General features: G+C 45.7%; 1 protein-coding gene across 4 annotated transcripts in view; it reads left to right on the plus strand.

The window, feature by feature from the left end:
• The first annotated feature begins 220 nt into the window (after positions 1-220).
• Positions 221-19,457, plus strand: part of RAF1 (Raf-1 proto-oncogene, serine/threonine kinase) — a 38,773-nt gene continuing 19,536 nt past the window's right edge. For 3 of the 4 annotated variants that reach the window (XM_084214731.1, XM_084214732.1, XM_084214733.1), the window contains exons 1-4: positions 266-337; positions 9,700-9,755; positions 17,893-18,108; positions 18,797-18,909. In XM_084214731.1, the coding sequence (XP_084070857.1) occupies positions 17,902-18,108; positions 18,797-18,909 (320 nt within the window). In that variant the 5' untranslated portion in view covers positions 266-337; positions 9,700-9,755; positions 17,893-17,901. Of the gene's footprint in view, positions 338-9,699; positions 9,756-17,892; positions 18,109-18,796; positions 18,910-19,457 lie in introns of all 4 variants that reach the window. The other variant, XM_084214734.1, reaches the window with a different exon arrangement.

Genomic DNA, 19,457 nt, shown 5'->3' on the forward strand with positions numbered 1-19,457 from the left:
CGCGGGCAGGGCTGGAGGTGGGACGGCGGCGGCAGCTGGGTCCCCTCAGAATCGCCTCCTTCCCTCCCTCCTCCCGCCGCCGAGCCCGCGGCGCCTCAGCCGCTCCCAAATGGCGGCGGGGCGGAGCGGCCGATCCACGGCTCGGCGCTCCCGCGCCAGGCGGGGAGGCGGGAGCGGCCGGGCAGGCGGGCGCAGGGACGGCGTCGAACGCCGAGCGGGCGATGGGCGGGGATAAATGTCTGCCTGGGCGCGGGGCCGCCATTTTCTCTGAGGCGCGGAACGAGCGGCGCCGGGCGGGACCGGGGCGCGGGGGACCCGCCGGGGGCCCGGGACACAGGTACGGGTGGCCGGAGAGTGCCAGGGGCGAGCGGGAGAACCGTTCCCCGTATTTCCTCTCTTTGCAGCGCTCCGTTCCGCGCTGGCGCCGCTCCGGGCTCGGCCCCGGGCGCGCTGACCCGGCCGCCGCCTCGGCCGCTCGGCCCCGGCGGACACTGGGGGAGGAGGAGGAGAACCGGGCGGCTTCGGACCCGCGGAGCTTCGCGGCCGGATCGCCCGGTGCGGGCCAGGGGCATCGGTGCCGAGAGGGCCGGGGCGGGGCGAGGGTGCCCGAGGGTCGGGGGGAGCGCGGCTGGGTCGTGGCCGCCGCTTGTCAGCGCCAGCGCGGAGCCGCGCGGGTGGGCCCACAGCGCCCGGGGGAGCATCCCGCACAGCTGGGGCCGTGCCCTGATCGGTGAGGGTAAACAGCGGGCATCCCGCATAGCTGGGGCCGTGCCCTGATCGGTGAGGGTAAACAGCGGGCATCCCGCACAGCTGGGGCCGTGCCCTGATCGGTGAGGGTAAACAGCGGGCATCCCGCATAGCTGGGGCCGTGCCCTGATCGGTGAGGGTAAACAGCGGGCATCCCGCATAGCTGGGGCCGTGCCCTGTGCAGGGAGGGTGAACAGCGGGCATCCCGCATAATTGGAGTCGTGCCTTGATCAGGGAGGGTGAACAGCGGGCATCCCGCATAATTGGAGTCGTGCCCTGAGCAGAGAGGGTGAACACCGGGCATCCCGCACAGCTGGGGCCGTGCCCTGATCGGTGAGGGTAAACAGCGGGCATCCCGCATAGCTGGGGCCGTGCCCTGATCAGGGAGAGTGAACAGCGGGTATCCCGCATAGCTGGAGCCGTGCCCTGATCAGGGGAGTGCGAGCGGGCGTCCCGCATAGGATGAGCAGTGGGATGAGCATCCCGCAGCCCTGGAGCTGTACCCTGTGCAGGGAGGATGAGCAGTGGGATGAGCATCCCGCAGCCCTGGAGCTGTACCCTGTGCAGGGAGGATGAGCATCCCGCACAGCTGGAGCCGTGCCCTGCCCACAGCCGGGGCTCTGCTGTCCCGCGCTCCCCGGGTCCCCGCTGTGATGCTGTGGCTTTGTCCCTCCTGCGCTTCCAGCGGGGCTGCCTGAGCCTCCTGTTAGTGTCATCCATAGTCAGCTGAACTGACTTTAGGTGTATCAGCATAGCTGAATTCTTTCTGCTCGGGCACTCTTTGCTCTGAATTGCTTGCTTGATCATTTTTTGCCAGTTAAAGTCTGTTAGACATTTGCAGACAGGAGTAAGATTGCTCTGAGTCCTTGTCAGCCCTGCCTGTAGCAGTGGTGCTCTGCAGGAGCAGCTCCAGCCCTGTCCTGTTTCTGCCTCTCTTTATCTCCAGCCTGACTACACACACCAGTAACCTGCCCGTCCCACTGCTGTCATCTTGCCTGTGACAGACCAAATGGCTTGTGCAGAATTGCTTTCCTTCTTAGCCTTGGAGTGACATCCAGAAATGCAGGGACTGTAGCTGGGCCAGTGAGACTGCAGAACCAGTTGCAGTGGGATTGCTGCAGCACAGTTTGTGTTGCAGCTGCAGGCTGTAGGTGTGCAGAACGAGAAGGATCTGCAGTGGTGTAAAACTCAGAGTGTTTCCAAAACTGAAGGCAGCTTAAAATATCTGAAGATGATTTTTATTTTAATGCTTCAGAAAAACTCAGCTGCAGCATTTGCCTGAAGGATCACTGCATTGTGCCAAACTGGAATGGGCATGCTTATTCTTCAGAATGTGTCTGCAGTGTTGGTGCAGAAGGAGAGACTGAGTTGATGAATGTGAGAGTTAATTCCAGGCAATTCTCTTAAATCTCTTCTGGGGACACCCACTCAGAATGGAAGTGGCTTTAGTTTGGTTTGTCTTAATGAGAATTTTCTGCAGGCAAACCCTGAGGCTGCAGTTAATCATGAAAGATGTAGGGATCTCTGTGTGCGCTCATGAAATGAATATGGTGACTGATTAATGTAGTAAGCAATTTAATCTTAGATTATTAAATCAGAAGTGAAGTAGCATCGTTGGGTTGGGGCAGTGATGCTTTCAGAGTCCTGGAATATATTTTTCATACGGTTTGTTGCTATTCTTAATATTTTCAGGACCGGACAACTTATTGTGCAACATTGCTCATTAACCTGCTTTGAAGGAAAAGCTGAAAATGGCAGGAAAAAAAACCTAATTTTTTTTTCCAAAGAAAATCTAAACCTTATTTTTTTTCAGTTTAATTCCTTTTCCATTTTTTTATTCTTAACCAACATTGCATTCTGTTCAAATTACGTATGAAGTCACTGCTGTCTCAGGGCTGAACTTACTATATCTTATTAAAAGAGCTCATTTTCTAAACCACAAACATGACCCACGGAAATCATTGGTCAGCATTTCTTGGTACGCTACATCAGCAGTAATTTCTTCTGGGACATCTCCTCCCCTCCTCCCTCCAGATTATTTATGTGGCTCTTTGTGCTGTTGGAAAACCAGGAGTTGAGAAGAGAAGCATGTTTTCCTTGTTGGAAAACATTAAATTCAGAGCTGTTGGCTTCCAAGCTCCTGTAGGAGATAGGAACCAAGAGTTGTTAGGTGGAATTATTTTATATTAAGGAGCCCTCAGTCAAGATTCAGTGCAGGAGTTGTACTGATGTTGTGGATTCAGGACGTTTAAATGGTTTTTATTTTGCTAATTAAGTTCGTAGAGCAAATGAACTTGGGCAGTTGAGCGCAGGTTGGTGTTTGGGTCTCTGCACACAGCCTGTCCTTTCCCGTGCTGCCAGAGGGGTTCCCTTTGCCACACCTTTGTCACACCTGCAGCTCCCCTCTGCTGCTGCTGTCCTGCCACAGCCCCGAGGTTCTGCTCCTCCCCTTCCCGTGCAGTCTCGGCTCTCCTGCTGCCTCCCGGAGGGATGGACGGACAGACAGACAGACGGGATTGCCGTGGCTTTGGGCTCCTCCGGGGGATGTGCTCCTGCTGGGATGTCCTGGCTGATGGAGAGCAGGGAATTCCCCCACGCCTTGGCTTCCTATTTCTGTATCCTGTGGGAATGTCCTGCTCTTTGTGCCTCTGCCGAACTTTAAAAATGACAAATACCCAGGAGTTGCTGGAGGAGAGGCGGGACAGTTGGTGCCACCAGTTGCCCAGGGCACCAGGATAATGGGATTTGTGCAGCTGCATTTCCAAAACTTTCATGGCAGTTCAGGAAACAAATGAATGTTTGGCCACTGTGTGCAAGTGAGTGGTTGAACAGGATGATTGTGCTGTCAGAAGTAAGTTCCTGGACCATCTTCTAAATTAGAAACACAGAAATCTAAAGAGAGTGCAATGAAAAATAGTATTTAGAGTTCTGTTTATAATAAAACCATTAAATTGCATAAGTTAAAGTGATCTTGATTTGGGGAAGCAACAAAAGTCATCAAAATAAGAGGAAAGCTTGTGATTTACTAAGCACTGTGATTAAAGCATGATTTCAGCGTTCCACATAAATTTGTAAACAGACATGTTTACATCTACATTGTGCCGATTTTGATCGATTTTGTGTAACTCCTTATGCAAAACCTGCTGGTATTTTCTAGTATGAAGTGTATCCACTGTGTATTGAATAAGATTGTGGAAACATTTGGTCAGCTTAACAAGTTAATTGAAAGAGGAGTTGATGTAACAGTAGGGACTTGGCTAAAAATTCTAAATTTATGAAATTAACAAGGCATTTTAGCAAGGAGCATGCATTAGCTCATGGCTTTTGATACAGGATGAAGCAGATACAATTTATTCTGTATGGGTAACCCATGTTTAGTGATGTTCTTATTTTTTCTGAAGAGAAAGTCTCTTTTGGCCCAAGTTCTGTGAAGAATTCTCCGAGCTCTGCTGGCTCTTGCTGTGTGTGCTGTTTTTTTGTAAACAACGCTTTTGCTTTGAAAAGCAGCTGGTGCACGTTTATTCCTTTAGTGACTTGAATATTGTGTTTGTACTATAAATGTCATCTGTTTTACACAAAGTTGATTTTATTGCAGCACTGTGTACTGACCTTTTACGGTTTAATAGAATATGGTCATTTGTGTACTGAAATGCTGCAGTGCACACAGCAGATGAGGATAAATAAAGTGCTGGTCTGGAGTCATTTGTAAATGAAAAAAGCATTTTCAGAGCTAGGAATTAGAACTGATCATTAATAAATAGCATGTTTATAAGTATCCTATTGTCAGACTTTGAAGTGATGTAGTCCATGTGGTTGAAATGAGAGATTTTAACAGCAGAACTCCGGATTTGTATGGCACAAAGCTGCGGGCTTTGTGTGCAGGTGTGCCAGCTCTGCCATTTCTCTGTGCCGCTCCTGGAGCAGAGCGGCAGCACCGTGAAATCAGAGCCGCTCACTTGGGGCAGAATCGCCGTGCAGATGCCCAGTGCAGGTGGTGAGCCTGACACGGCGCTTGTCTCTGGAGCTGTGCAGGTGGGACCTTGCGTCCCGCTCCGCCCTCTGAGCCTCTCCCCGTGTGTTGAGCCTCTCCCCGTGTGTTGTGCCTCTGGCTCGCTCACGGCTGCTGCAGCTTTCCCTCCCGGCTTCAGCTGGCTCGGTACCTGCCGTGCCTCTGCCCCCGCACTTGTGCGGAGCAGCTGCCGCAGGGGTCACTGCCCGAGCCTGGGATCGCTGAGCCACGGGGTATTTTTAGTTCAGAGACGGGGAGCTTGCTTCCCTCGCTCGCAGCTGGGTGTGCCGTGGGGTTAACTGCATTCATTAAAGCTGCCTCCGAGGTTCAGGCGCTAAGAAATGGCTCTGGGCCCCCGTTAGAGCTTTCTGTTACATAAATGTCACCGTAGAACGAGCTGGAGTTCTGAAAGTGGGGATTTTTGGAACGCCGAGCTGACAGGTTTCCAAGAGGGAGGTGCAGGATTGTGGGGAACTAGAAGAAAGATGTCTCTAACGCTTCTGTAGGGGAAAACATTTAAGGTATTATATTGAAATATTTTAACACATGGCCAGTTTTCCTTTTTCTCTAACGTATTTTAGTCTGCTTCCAGTGTATGTCCCTGCCGGCTCTACCAGTAATTTGTGCTGGCTTTTGCATATTCCTTTTTCTTGTTCTCAGCCATTTAAGGGTGTTTGCTTGACGGCTGGTCATACTTTCAGTATTTTATAGTGGTTTTTCAGTCTATTAGCACACCACAAAAGGCACTGCTCTCTTTACTCACTTGCTAACTGCGGCAGAGATGAATAAATTATCATTCTTTTTTCTTTATTCAGATTTTCTTTGTGTGTAAGAAACGTGAGATTTTGCATAAGAGTTTCTGGTGAAACTGAATGAGTGTGGTAGGGCAGGTGAAGATGTGTGTTCTCCCTTTTGTTTGGATGGAATTATTGCAGAAATGCAACACAGAGGGAGAATCCTGCAAAGCAGAGCAGCTGTGGGGAGGACCATTAGACTGGAAGTGTTCCTGGGAAGAAAAAATACTGCTTAATCATACTTTAATTTTGTTTTTTAATTCCTAATTTATTGCTCCCCAAAAAATGCTATTTATATTGTTTCCAAATCATTACCATAGAAAGTATACTATTAAAAGTTTCTTGTAAAAGAGAAAGTAAAGTGGATTTTAATTCCGCTTAATGTGGAGGTAAGAGTGCCTGTAATTGCCTCTGCAGTTTTCACTTGGAAAGGTGTATTTTGATACATGGGAACTTGGGTTGTTTAAACTTTACTTCAGAAACTTTGTTCTAAAGTTTCTCTGAAAGTTGCTGGTATTTATGGCACAGGATGTGACTCCACCTTCACAGGCAAGAAGATTTCTTTCAATTCCTGAAGTTCAGAACTTACCTGGTAATTGTTAGTTCCCAGGCTGCCGTTGGGTTAATATTTTCCGAATTTTGATAATTTCTGATAGCAATTGAATTCCTTCAGATCCAGTCTATTGCATCAGCCCATTAAAATATTTTTCAGTTGTAGTGTATTTGTGTTGTAACTTGATGTGTTTGGGTTTTTTTTTTTGGTGAATCTTGCACTATAAAATTCATGCATTAAAAGTATGGCAGAAGTGTCCAAATTCTCTTTAGTCTTGAATTTGCAAGAGGCTGATGCTTAGTTTTTAGAACAAGCACACAGTGCTGGGGCCACTGTGTGCAAACAACAAACATCTCTGATTATTCCAGGGCTTGCAGGTTTAAGGAGAAGTAAATTTGTTGGTGATCAGCCAATTTTTCTTCAATTGAGGCAGAAAAGTAGAGGAGCACCTGTGCCAGCTCAGTGAGCTCCTGCTTTTCCCAGGCTTTCCTCTCCCTGTGCCTCCAATAGCTTTGGGAGGCTGTCTCCAATCAATCCTGATGTGGAGGAGGAGCAGGCAGGAACCTGTTTGTGGTGCTGAGATGGGAGGGTGCAGCTTTCCCTGGTGCCTAATTAGAAAGCTAAGCACTTTTGGTCACCTGCAAGCCAAGCTGCTGGCTATGGAGCAGAGTCTGTGCTGGTAAAACAGCATTTCTGCCTTTGTGTGATCACTGGGCTCACAGCTGCAATGCTCAGCTTGGGGTGCTTGTTATCTTTGTGTGGAAACGTGGCAAAAACCCACGGAGAGTTCAGTGCTGGGGAGGGGTTGTTCCAGGCTGCTTGGCCTGCAGAAATGGGATAAAAGGAGTTCTGGAGGGGGTGGGTCATGTGGCTGCCAGAGAATGGAGTAAATTAAGGAGCTTCCAGTGTGCTGCAGCCAAAAGGAGCAACAGAGTGTGCAAGGCTCTAATTTTATGCTGACATTTGACAAGAAATCCACTGAATTCTGAGTGACATCATCCCTGTGTGCTGGATGCTTTGGAGCAGGTAGAAAGCTGACACAGGCAGTAGCAGTGCTGCAGCAGAGCCTTGGGCTCCCAGTGATGCAGGGGATTGATTTCAGCTCAGAAACAGGGCAGAGCTTACTCTTGGATTTCTCCAGCCTTTTAAGTTGCCTGTGTAACTCGCTCACTGGCAGTGGTGAGGTTATAAAAAGAGAGCCAGCTGATGTTGCAATGTAAGCACTGCCCCTGTAGTGGAAAGACTGTCCTTTGGCATGCTCCCTGCTGCTATTTTTACCTATTCCAGTAAGATCTGCCCTTGTGATGTTGAATTACAGGACAGTACCTGGAATAATTTTCTGTTACAAAGTGCTGTATGTGCTGCAGAAAATGTTCAATAAAATTGGGCAGATTGACTCTAAAACTGTCTTACAGTGAAAAATATTTTTTCTTGTGTCAGCACAAATAATAGTGTAGCTGTGACTACAAGAGATTCTTTCAGGGTTTGTTTTTTTTTTTTTGCATATTTTATGTCTCGTAAAGTTTTTCCTTAAATCTTGGGTTTCTTTGTATATTGATTATTTTGTCTTTCTCAATTTCTCATGTGGAGACTGAATAGGCAGTGTGAGTTTTAAAGCTGGGGATTAACAGTGTAGCCCAGGAATCAGTGGAGTATGAGGTTTTTGTCTGAATTTCTAAAAGGCCAGGCTGATGTTGACTAAATTTTATTTTGCATTCCTGCACACTCTAGGAAATTAATATTTTTTCTGGGAGTAAATTAACAGCACTTCCAGTGACAAAATGCTATATCTATCCAAATACTTGTGGTGGAAACAGGAGCAGGCAGCAAGAATGCCCTGACAGTGAGACAGGGAGGTTCAGTGGCACAGGTATCAAGTGGAGATGTGTGGCTGCTGAAATGTCTGACATTTATGATTACCTTACCTCAAATACAAGTGTATTTTCTAAAACCATCAATCATAGTTCAGAAGTGATTGACAACACTGAAACCCAAACCTCAAGCTTTTGTGCTGGCTCTTTGTGCATATAGGAGTAGGTTTGGGGCAGAATCTTTCCAAGTCAGTGGTTTGACACTGAAGGTGTGATGAGTGATGAATTTGTGTGCTGGCCTTGCTCCTTCTCCTGCTCCTCAGAGCAGCTCAGGTGGAAATCCTGCAGGCAGGAAACTTTCTCCAGGACACAGGGATTGTCTCCTCCCTCTGCTCTGCCATTGAACAATTCTAGTCAGGTTTCATTGACTCTCACATCTGCAGTAAAACTGGGCTTTTTGGCAGCTCTTATTCCTTAAACCCTCGTGTTTGCCAGTTCTGCTAGCAGATGTTCTTACTGATTTTTTTTGTCATGTGTCTCTTTATCTGTCATGAAAAACAAGTAATTTTTCATGTCTTATAACTATTGCTGAGGTTGCAGATAGAAATACTGCACCTGCTTCTTCAGCCCATCACATTGCTTTATGCTGTGCTGTCTCAATTTATGCATGAGATTTCTTTTTCTTCTTGCTGATTATACTGCAAAAATGCTTTGGGTTTTCATTCTGTAAATGAAATTTCCCCATTAGTTTTCTCTCCTTTTTTCCATGTAACATTATCCATTTTAGTGACTCATTGCCATCTCTTGTATTTGGTTGTAGCTACAGATCTCACCTTTTCCTGTGGTGTGAGAAAACCTGAATTCCTTCCTTCTCCCCAGTCTCCCTGCTTATCTTTTTCCATGATGGAAGGCATATTTACAGTATTTTACGTGCCACATTCCTTAATGTTTGTTGGAGACAGGTGTGCTAGGTGTAAGCAGGGTACATTCACAGTTCAGACTGTCAATAGATTTTACTTTTAAAATGACTGAAAATGGCTCCAGATGGAGGTCCCAAAGCATTCATCTGGTTTCTTGTTATTCTTTGAGAGTGTGCTGTTTTGGTAAAATCATTGCAGCTTCTTATTTATCCATTTTAATTTTCTCCCATCTGCTCTGTCCAGAAGAGAGGATACCTCTAACCAGAAGTGAGCTGGCAATATCTCTTCATTTTTTTCTTGCATTTTTTAGAAAGACATGAGGAGTCTGTGACTTCTTGGTCTGGAGAAGAGAAAGCTTTGTGGGGGATGATGCCATCAAGATTTCTTCAGCTTCCCTAGGAATTCTCCCTCTTACAGTTGGTGCTTTTATGCAAGATACAGAGAGCCTTCAGAGGCTTGGCTGCTTATTACTGTTTGTTTGTTTTGTCTCCGAGATTTGTCAACATTTGTGAGTCAGCAAGGTGTTTGTCTGAGTGAGGAACCGACTTGTGAGAAGGGACTATTCAGCTCCTGTTTAATTTTTACTTCAGTGAGATTTTAGCTGTAAAAGATTATTTTGTGATGTTCTGGAGTAAGAATGAAATGCTTCTGAGCTGGGTAACATTTGGTGGTTGTGCACTCTGTGTCCTTACACTGAAATGCTGCATGAAACAATGAAAGGCTGGAAGATCCTGAAAACTCTGAAGGTAGAAGGATGATAATTTATCACTGATGTATTTTTTTGTTGTTGTTTATTTGATATGTAGTGCATGTATATGTTTGTCTATTAAAATGTAAATATCTTCTGGTTTTTTGTCTTCCACAGATGATGTGCTTCATCCTTTTGTCATAGGACTTCATTTGCTGAAAGGAGAACTAAAGGTATAAATAACTTTCTCTTGTTGTCTTTCCGTTCCTCCTTCTCCTGCCCCTTTCTTTCTTTGGAGATTCCTGGACCTTCCCTTCAGGGGGGAAACTCAGCTCAGCCCCTCTGTGCTTGTATTCTTGCACTGCTGCTAAAATCCACTTTTTGGTTTTTTTTTTTTTTTGAAAAATGCCACAAAATCAATCTGGAACTACAGTTGTTAGAGGATTTGCTTTATCAGAAGTGTGTATTTAACTTAAGCTCTTACTTGAGTCAGTCTCCCTGGATATTTACTTTGCAGGGGAAAAGCCCTTCCTCAGTTTAGAACTTCAGCTCTTGATATTTGCCTGTCTTCTCCAAACAGCATTTGCCTTTCCACACAACTGCAGGTCTGTTGGGAATAATCCAGACCTAATGTAAATCTGTCTGTGACATTATCTTCAAACTCTATCTCTGAAACAAAAAGGCTGCTATGGCACTTTGTTAAGTAAATAAAAACCCACCCAAACCAGAACTGTAATTTCATGGGTGTATTTAATAACATAATGTTAAAATGGAGAATAATTTCTTTTGGAGGCTCTCAGGACAGTAGATGTTTGACATAGTCTTAAGGATTTTTTGTTGTTTAGATCTTATTTTTAAGTTCATTCCATTTTTATCTGCCATTTTATTCAGGTTTCTTGGCAAATACAGGTGCATGCAAACCATGAAAATGAAGTTGTTACAGCTGTCCAGGAAGGCTGTATCCAGCTATTCCCAGGTGCCTCTTGTTATAAAATACAAGGGAGAGCCCTTTGTTCATCTCCTGCAGAGGATCTCTCAAGGCCGTGGGCGCTGTGTCCCTGTGCCCTGCCCTGTGCCCGTATGGGCGATGTTTCCAAGCTCTTGGAATCACAGGATTGACCTCCACGTGGCACTGCAGGCCTGGCACAGAGCCCACATTTCATCACAGCATTTACTGGCTGCAAGCTGCCCTGGGTGAGAGCAGGGAGCTCCTGGGCAGGCTGGGCCAGTGCAGATCATTCAGCATTGCCTGGTGCTGTGCAGTGCTGATTAACAGCACCTCGCAGGCTCTCTGTGCACTGAGATGTGAGCACAGCTCCCAGCAGCTTCTTTAATGATTCTCAGGCTGTTCCTTCTCTCCAGGCTCTCAGTCTGGGGTGTTCTCAGTGCTGCTGCCCTCAGTGCTGCTGCATTTCCTACATGTGGCTGAGGGAGGACAGAGCCAGGCATTCTTTGTGCCGAGGTTCTCAGTCACTTTTTTGTTTAATCCTTGAGAACTCGTGTGGGAAGGGCATTTGGTGGATTGCTGACATTTGAGTAACTTTTTTCATCCTTGCTGTAAAGTGGATGAGTTCCAGGAGACTGCAAACACAGTTTGGGGCTTTCAGACTGGGAACAATTGGCATGAGCAAGTGCAGAATGCAAATAGGCACATGGCTGGGAAGGTATGTGCACTTGATTGAAAGATTTGGGGGAGAAAAAAGGCTTGTCCAGTGTTCTGACCATGTAAAGAAAGACAAAACACTTGTAGTCCCACTTCTGTCTGCAGTGCAAGGCCCACGTTAAAGAGATCTCTCTAAATCTCCCTTTGGAGGAGCCTCCTGACAGAATTTAACATTATGGCACAGAAACAAGAAGTCTGAGTGACAGGACTGTCAAATAATGTGATCCTGATACAATCACCTATAAAAAGCAGTCTTCAGTGCTTTTTGTTTCTAGTGATGAATCTGAGTTTACTGAATTAAAAAAGGAGCGTGACTTAAATATCACTGCAGCTTTAAGAGTCTTCATCATGTTAAGAGCAGATTAGGTAAAAGATTATGGAATATTGTACTAGAAAGAAAAGTGGAAATTTTATTCAATGACAAAGTTCTGGTGCTTTGTAAGGAAAACTTGTACAAAATCTATGAGCACTTTGCTTGCTTGTTCCTTTCCTGCTGTTTCAATAGCAATTCCATAAACTTGTTTGTGAATTTATATGCACTCTGCAGCTGTACTTAAATCCAGTTTAGAAACACTGACTGATGAGAAACACCTGCTGCATTTTACTTTTTACCTGAGATTGGTTTTTTGCTTTGAGGAAGGCAAAGCTTTGGGTTCTGTATCCCTCTTTTAGATGCTGGCTGTTCAGTGCTCCTGTTTCCTGTAGGAATTGTGGTTTTGTAGGAACAATCAGAGCTCCACATTTGAATTTCTTAGAAATATCATGAGGAAAAAACATGGGTGACTGACATGGGAATGCTCTGTGTGGAAAGGACAAACTAAACAGATCTTCCTGGGATCTGCCTGGGAAAAGTTGCCCTGAGCTGTTGCAGGCACAGGGTGGCCAAAGGTGCAGATTGTTTTGGTGACAAATTCCCTAAGCAGAGCCCAAAGTACAGCCTGCTGCAGCCAGGGAGTCTGACTTGGGTTGTGCTTACTAGCCAGAGTTTTTATCTGACAGCAGCTTTTAAATACAAAAAGATACTAATCTTGAATGAATAATAAATGAGTAAGTCTAAAATGAATAAGTCTGAAAGCAGACTGAGAGTTGTGTTGCCTCTGTGCTCCTTACTGTAGGGCCCACTTGTTGGAAAACCAATGTTATTTTTTACCTGAAGTAGTGACTAAAACCAGAATACTTCTGATAAATAAAGAAAAAAGATACTTCCAAGATCAGAACAGCAGAGGCAGAAATTGTATGTGTTTCTGTTGGTTTTTGTTCTGTTTGGCTTTTTCCCCTGACCACTGACATTTCCTTCTGTTAATTTTTAATTTTTGTCAGTTGTCTAAGGGAGGAATTTGTTTTTTGGCATTGATCTCTCAAAATGAAGGACACATGAAGGAAAAGCCCCAACCTTGTAGATGTAAGGGGGATTCTGCCTGGGTTGTTACACTGATCCCAACTCGTGCCCTGCATTCATATTTCCATAGATCACAGCTTTATTTGTTAATATAGGAATGGGTCCATATTTATCCTCTACTGCTCTGAAAAGCTGCTTTTAAAAAATGTTGCTATAGATCACAACAAGGATTTGTTTGGTTTGAATTTCTGGTTTTCCCCCCAGATAATTGGTTATCCAAGCAATCTTAGATCAGTTAATTACTGCATGGGAGAAGAAAAGGCCACAGTTAAATGGATCATTGATCTTTTTGTGTCAGAGATGAAAACTTTTTGCTTCTAAGCAGCTTTTTGAGCTTCTATTTACTGTCAAAAGTGTTCAGTTTGAAATAGATACTGGACTTTGTTCTGTGCTGTTCTGTGTTTGCAGGTGTCTTCCATGAAACGCGAAATTCCATGAATTTGTGGGGATAAAAATGGCAGTGCCTGTGTGCTGGCAGGGAAAACTGTTTTGACTTGTTTTTAAAAATTTTGGGTGCTTGTTCCAGAAAAAAGCAAGGACAAAGTACCTAAACTTTGGAGTGAGAGTTCAGCTTTGTAACATGTGAATTTTCAGCCTAACTCAGTGCCAGTTTTGGCATTTCTTAGGGAGGGAGAGTGAAACTTTTAACAGTTCAGACCAGCAATTTATCCTGCTGATGGGGAAAGTCAGAGTAGCTTCCAATACCTTTTGAACTGGAATGAATGACATGAATGTATTGATTGTGTATGAGTGACTGATCTCCAGGAATTTGTTCCTGTCAGATGTGCACATTCCAGAGCTGTTCCCTGCTTTTGCTTTAATGCTTGTTCGTGTGATTCATTGGCAGAATCTGTAATGTGTGCAAAAAGCACTAATGAAAAGTGCAGTCTTGGTCACAGTGTGCAGCACTCCTGGGGGACTTGCAGCAGTAAATGACATTTTTCTGCTTAGGCTGAACATATAATATGAAACCAATCAGTATCAGTTTCCCAGCAGTCCTGGATCTGCAAGGGGACTGACGTGCTTTAATATCTTAAAATATTCTTTGAATGCTGCTGTTGCAGCTTGTCAGTTGGAGAAAGGCTGTTTGAAGTCATTTTCATGAAAGTGATGAGCTACAGGAAGAAAAGATTTAAAGAAAATTTTTAGAAATAAACATGAAAACATCCAGCTGGCAGTGAATTATTTGAGCATGGGATAAACGTAAATCCAGTATCTGGTAATGATTATGTTTCAGAAATATGCTTGTAATTAATTTAAAGAGAGAAAAGCAGTTTTTTTTCTGGAAGAGACAAACCTGAGAAGAATATAGTTATGAAGGCATCATTGTGAAATCTTTCCTTCTTTATTTTAAATTAAATTTCTCTTAAGAACAGAGTTTCAAACATCTTTTCACTGGAGTGAATTGCTGTGGAGTTGGGGGAGCTGAATGTAGTGAGTAAAAATACCTTTAATGGATTACTGCTTGGAGTAAAATACCCAAAGGGGATAAATCTGCCAGGGCCCAGGTTCCAGGCCCTGCAGGGTGAATTACCTGTTCAGGTGGACTCACACCTGTGGCCTGAGGTGCTTTGTTCTGCTCTTGTGCCCATTCAGGGTTAAATGTCACTTCTGTCAGCCCCAAGCTGCTCACTTGGTGCCATGTGAATTCCTTTCTCTCCTGCCTGTGCATGCAGTGAGCTGCTGCAGTTCCAAGGGGATGGTTTTGTGTAGATAGATTGAAATTTCTTTGCACTGGAGGGCAGCAGAAAGGTGTAAGTCATTCAGAATCACCTCCTAAGCAGCAGCTTTCCTGACTGACTGTTCTTCCATGAGAATAATCTGGAGATGTGAACCTGGCTGCCCGTGCTCTGCCAGAATTGGAGCGTTCTCAGCCAGACTGTTCATGGCCTGGCTCAAGAGGTGTTTGTGGGGCCCTGGAACCTCTGGCAGCCTCAGAGGGCTGGCTCTGAATAGCTGCAAGAGTCAGCAGCAGGACAGTTTGGGTTTCTTCAACGAGCTCCACCTTTCCAGCTGCCAGCCCTTGTACAGTGGATGCCAGAGCAGGTTTAGCAACTTTCCAGCAGGGATTCCCTGTCTCTCTCCAGGAGACTGTGAAGATCTGTTAAACTTCCCTTTCTTCTCCCCTGCCCCTCCACCCTCGGGCCTCTTGGCAGGTTTTTGCCAGCTCCAGGCCAGGTCTGACCTCTGTTCTCATCTTTTCCCTTGGGTGCTGGCCCCTCCCTGAGTGCCCCAGCAGCACCCTGAGGTTGGGGAGGAGGAGAGCTGAGGGTGGTGTGTGTGGTGCATCCATTTCCTAGGGAAAGAACTCAACACCTGTGAGCAAAGCCAGCCTGGCAGGGACTGAATCCTCAGCCAAAAGAGATGGCAAATCCCCACTGATGGCAAGGGAGAGCAGGGCACTGCTGGGAGGGAGGGCTGTGCCAGACATGGCCAGTTCTGACACTGTCCAGCACTTCCTGAGGCAAAGATCCTGGGAGAGAAGGCTGCAAATGCCTAATTAAAGATAGAACTGACATTTGGATCTACAGAGGCTGAGAGCAGTTGCTGTCTGGGTTTTCCTGTGTGTGCAACAACCTTAAAATACATTGCTGTGATCTTCCCTGGTAGGCTGGGCCTCAGAGCACAGCGTTTGGGGGAGAGAATACCCTGAGAGCAGGGAAGTCACTTTTGGGGTATTTTTATCTTTTGTGAAAATGCAAGTTTGAATTCTTTGTCATTTCCTGCTTTCTCTGGAAGTTTTCAGGAAATGTTGGCAGCATATCAAAATATTAAATATAAATGTAACATTGGGGTGCTGTCATCTTCTGTCAGCAGGGACAAGGAGGTTTTGATGGCAGTCCTGCTATTCCTTAGCTCAGCTCAGCAGAAAATCAAGTTGAGAGTTGAAAAATCAAGCTCTTTTTGTTTAGTTTCATCTGTTACCTGGAAGGGTGAAACAAAGGAGTTTCCCACAGGGGATGAGTTAAGAGAAGCTCTCTGGGTTTCATCTTTCCCTTCTTATCTAAGAGTTTATCTCAGTTTTTATTGCTGCCATCTCAGTAGTTACTCTTTCAGCTGCCATGTGCATTATGTGGGTGTTGTAACTGAACATAACTTGTTTTTCACCTTTCTGGTGCCTAGGAATTGTGAGATGTTGTAGATGCTTATGTGTGGTGAACTTGGTTGTATTCCTCAGTTTTATCTCTCATTTTTCAGAATGTCTCAGTGTCTTCCTATTCCTTATTCCCTTTTTACATCAAATATAAAACTCTTGTCATTTATGTACCACGGATTTAAAAATAAAAAATATCCCAGTATCTCAATCCTGTTAGATGATTGGGCATGGAGTTGAATTTTTGGACAGCTGGACCTGCAGAGCTGCTGGATTGAGGAGTGGCAGGGATTTTGGCAGGAGGGAAGGTGGGTGAGGCAGTGTGTGCCCTGTCAGTGAAGGAGATATTCAGGAACTGGTTGAAAGTTCCCTTTGAGACTGAGGTTCTGCTGCTCTGGGCTTTGCATGTGGTGGTAATGACTTCACCTAAACCAAACCTTTCTCTGGAACTTTGTTGTTACATTTCCTTTCTGGCTGCTGGTCAGACCTGGCTTGAGGTCTGGACCAAAGGTGCTTGCAAATCTGCTGTGGCTTTTCAGAGCTGTGCTGTGAAGGAAAACACTCTGAAATTCAGCTTATTCTTCTGGGCACCCCAGAATGGACACTTAGTGTTAGTGGAGATCTTTTTTTATCCGAGAATTCCATTGTTTTAAATCTTCAGCTGAAACAAACACTGTTGGCTTTTCTCTGACATAAACATGAGGAAATGTGTTGGAGGGTTCAAATAATTTGCAACAAAGGAGGTGCAGGACCACACATGAACTGAGACTTGAGCAGCTGCTGAAAGGTGTTCAGTCAGTGTTGGGTGTTCTGAATTAAGTTGTTTGATTTCTGTACAGACTTTGGTTTTGCCTAATTTTGAATAAGATGTTTGAGTATGATTTGGAGTTCAAGGTGCATTGCAGTTGGGATAGCTGGGGAAGAAATCCAGTGATGCCTTTATCTGTGTCCCTGCATGTACAGAAATGTGTGCTGGTTTGGAAGTGTGCAGGGGAGGGTGTTGGTGTCCTTGCAGTGGAAGATGTTTTGTAAAGTCATAAAATGGTTTGGGTTGAAAGGGACCTCAAAGCCCATCCAGTGCCACCCCTGCCATGGCAGGGACACCTCCCACTGTGCCAGGATACTCTGAGCCCTGTCCAGCCTGGCCTTGGGCACTGCCAGGGATCCAGGGGCAGCCACAGCTGCTCTGGGCACCCTGTGCCAGGGCCTGCCCACCCTCCCAGGGAACAGTTTCTTCCCAATATTCCATCTAAACCTACTCCCTGTCAGTTTGAAGACGTTCCTTGTATCCTGTTAATTGTAAATAATCCCTCTCCATTTTTTTTTTGGCTCTCTTCAGGTACTGGAGGGTTTCAGCTGGGTCACCCTGGAGCCTTTTCTTTCCCAGGCTGAACAATCCCAGTTGTCCCAGCTTTATTTATGCTGAAATACAACTGAGCATAGTGGGCATGAGGGTTGAGAAAGTTTTTTTGCTGTTTCACACTATGTAAATTGTGATAGTATTAAAAAACCTAAATAACCAAAGCCTCAAAATCGGTGATAAAAATAGATTCCTTAATTAATTCTTTTTATTGTAATTCCTGTTGAGTCTCTTTTCTTAATAGTCTGGGCTAGTGCCTGTGTGGCATATCTGGTTTTCAGGACTGCTGTGCTGGCCTCCTACAGAGCTCTTTATTCTTGTCACCAGGGTGGGTCAGGATGGAGCTCAGGGAAAGCTTCTACCCCAGAGGGTGCTGGGCACTGCCAGGGAATGGGCACAGCCCCGAGGCTGCCAGGGCTCCAGGAGCTCCCAGGGGTGCCCAGGGTGGGATTGCTGGGGTGTCTGTGCAGGGCCAGGGGCTGGGCTGGATGATTCTTTGATTCTATATTCTGGCCACCTTTCTGAAAGCCCCTTGGGCACTGACTATGTGGATTACCCTGCTGGTGAAGTGCTGTGTGTCCCTGAGGTGCACTGGGAGGAGTTACACATCTATGCCTGCTCTGCCTGTGTGTACAAAGTGAAATGGTTTCAGGAGCCAGGCTGATTGTGCAGCTGTGGGAGAGCTGTACCCTGCAGTGTAGCTTGATCACCTCACAAGGCAGAGCAGCTCCAGATGCTTCCAGAAAAGGAAGCTTTTTTTTTCCAGAAAAGGTTTGCTGTGGGAGGAGGAGGAGGCAGCCCCCCTCCAGAGGGAAGGACGTGGCCATTTCCCTGACTCTCCCAATGTTCCTTAGGCTGCACCAATGGAGCACATCCAGGGAGCTTGGAAGACCATCAGCAATGGGTTTGGGCTGAAGGATTCTGTCTTTGATGGCCCCAACTGCATCTCCCCCACCCTCGTGCAGCAGTTTGGGTACCAGCGCCGGGCGTCCGACGACGGCAAAATCTCGGACACGTCCAAAACCAGCAACACCATCCGCGTCTTCCTGCCCAACAAGCAGCGCACTGTGGTGAGTGTGTGCTGCCTGCAGCTCTCTGGCACTGCCCTGCTGCCACTGCTGCCACTGGGGGTGGAGCTGCCACCAGAAATGCCCTCCTTCCAAAGGGTCTTACTGGGCTTGAGTGATGGTCAGCAGTTGGTCGGTTTTAGAGGATGTGGTTTATTTTACATGTGCTCTGTATCTGTATTTTGAGAAGCTCTATTGCTCTCCCTGAATGCTGTGAATTTTCTAAAGCACGTGAGCATGTTCCACATGAAAAGTCATTGTTGGCTGACCTAAGCAGTGATGCCTGCATGACACTTCTGTCATTTTCCTAGCTTGAAGTGTAGGAGTTAAAGCCGAAGTGAAACTTGTTGAGGGAACACTTCTGTTCAGTTTCTTGGAGCTGAGTGTACCTAATAATAGTCTTACCCAAAGTTTCCTGAAATCTAAATTAAACCTTTTTCTGTACTTGAGGTAGCTCCATTTGCCTGCATTTCTATTCCTTCTGTAGCCTGCCTACTTTTGTAAAATCCTGTTTCATAGAAACTCAGTCATTGTAAGAAACGGAGGAGTTATAAAATGCCTTCAGAACTTTGCAGGAGTGCACTTTGTGCAGCTTTCCTGGAATTTTGTAAGATGAGAAAATTGTCTTAGACAAGCTTAAAGAAACTGTGCAGCAGTGTGTAAATGTTGTGTTGTTTTCCCTTGCTCCCAGGTGAACGTGAGGAATGGGATGACCCTGCATGACTGTCTGATGAAGGCTCTGAAGGTCAGGGGGCTGCAGCCGGAGTGCTGCGCAGTGTTTCGACTTCTTGCTGAACCGAAGGGGTAAGAGTGAAACTTCCTCCCAGAGAATGTAAAAATCTTGGGTTTGGAATAGCAGCAGAAATGTTTCCTTCCCCTCTGGCTAATTACTTTTAAAAGCAGTTTGCTTGTGAATACTTCGTGTTGCTTTCTTTGCCTTCTTCTAGGGTAACTGTGTCAGCTTCCTGTGTATTGGCAATTTCATTTTTGTTTTAAAGCTAAATATTGAAAATACTTAAAATGGAGGGGTTCCCTCAAGTGCTTGCAGCCCCTTAATGGAGGTTTTGCCATGCTCTAGATAAGTGATGCCTTCCTTCATATTTGAGGTGCATTTCTGTGCTGCTTTGTAGCTGGCAAATTCTGTGTCAGTGATTCTTAGCCCACTTCCCTGAACAGTTCTATGTGCTCAATTTTAAGGCTCTGCATTCCTCTACAGCTCCCCAGTATTTGGATTTCAGTCTCACTTCAGATATTCCTTATTTATTTGTAGGACTGGGGATGCTGCTATTAAATACCAAATGTTAGTTTTACAAGCTGAGGGAGGGAAGGTATCTCATGGAGTTGATGCACTT

Source organism: Fringilla coelebs (assembly GCF_963513975.1).
Source record: "Fringilla coelebs genome assembly, chromosome: 13".
Taxonomy (NCBI): Eukaryota; Metazoa; Chordata; class Aves; order Passeriformes; family Fringillidae; genus Fringilla; species Fringilla coelebs.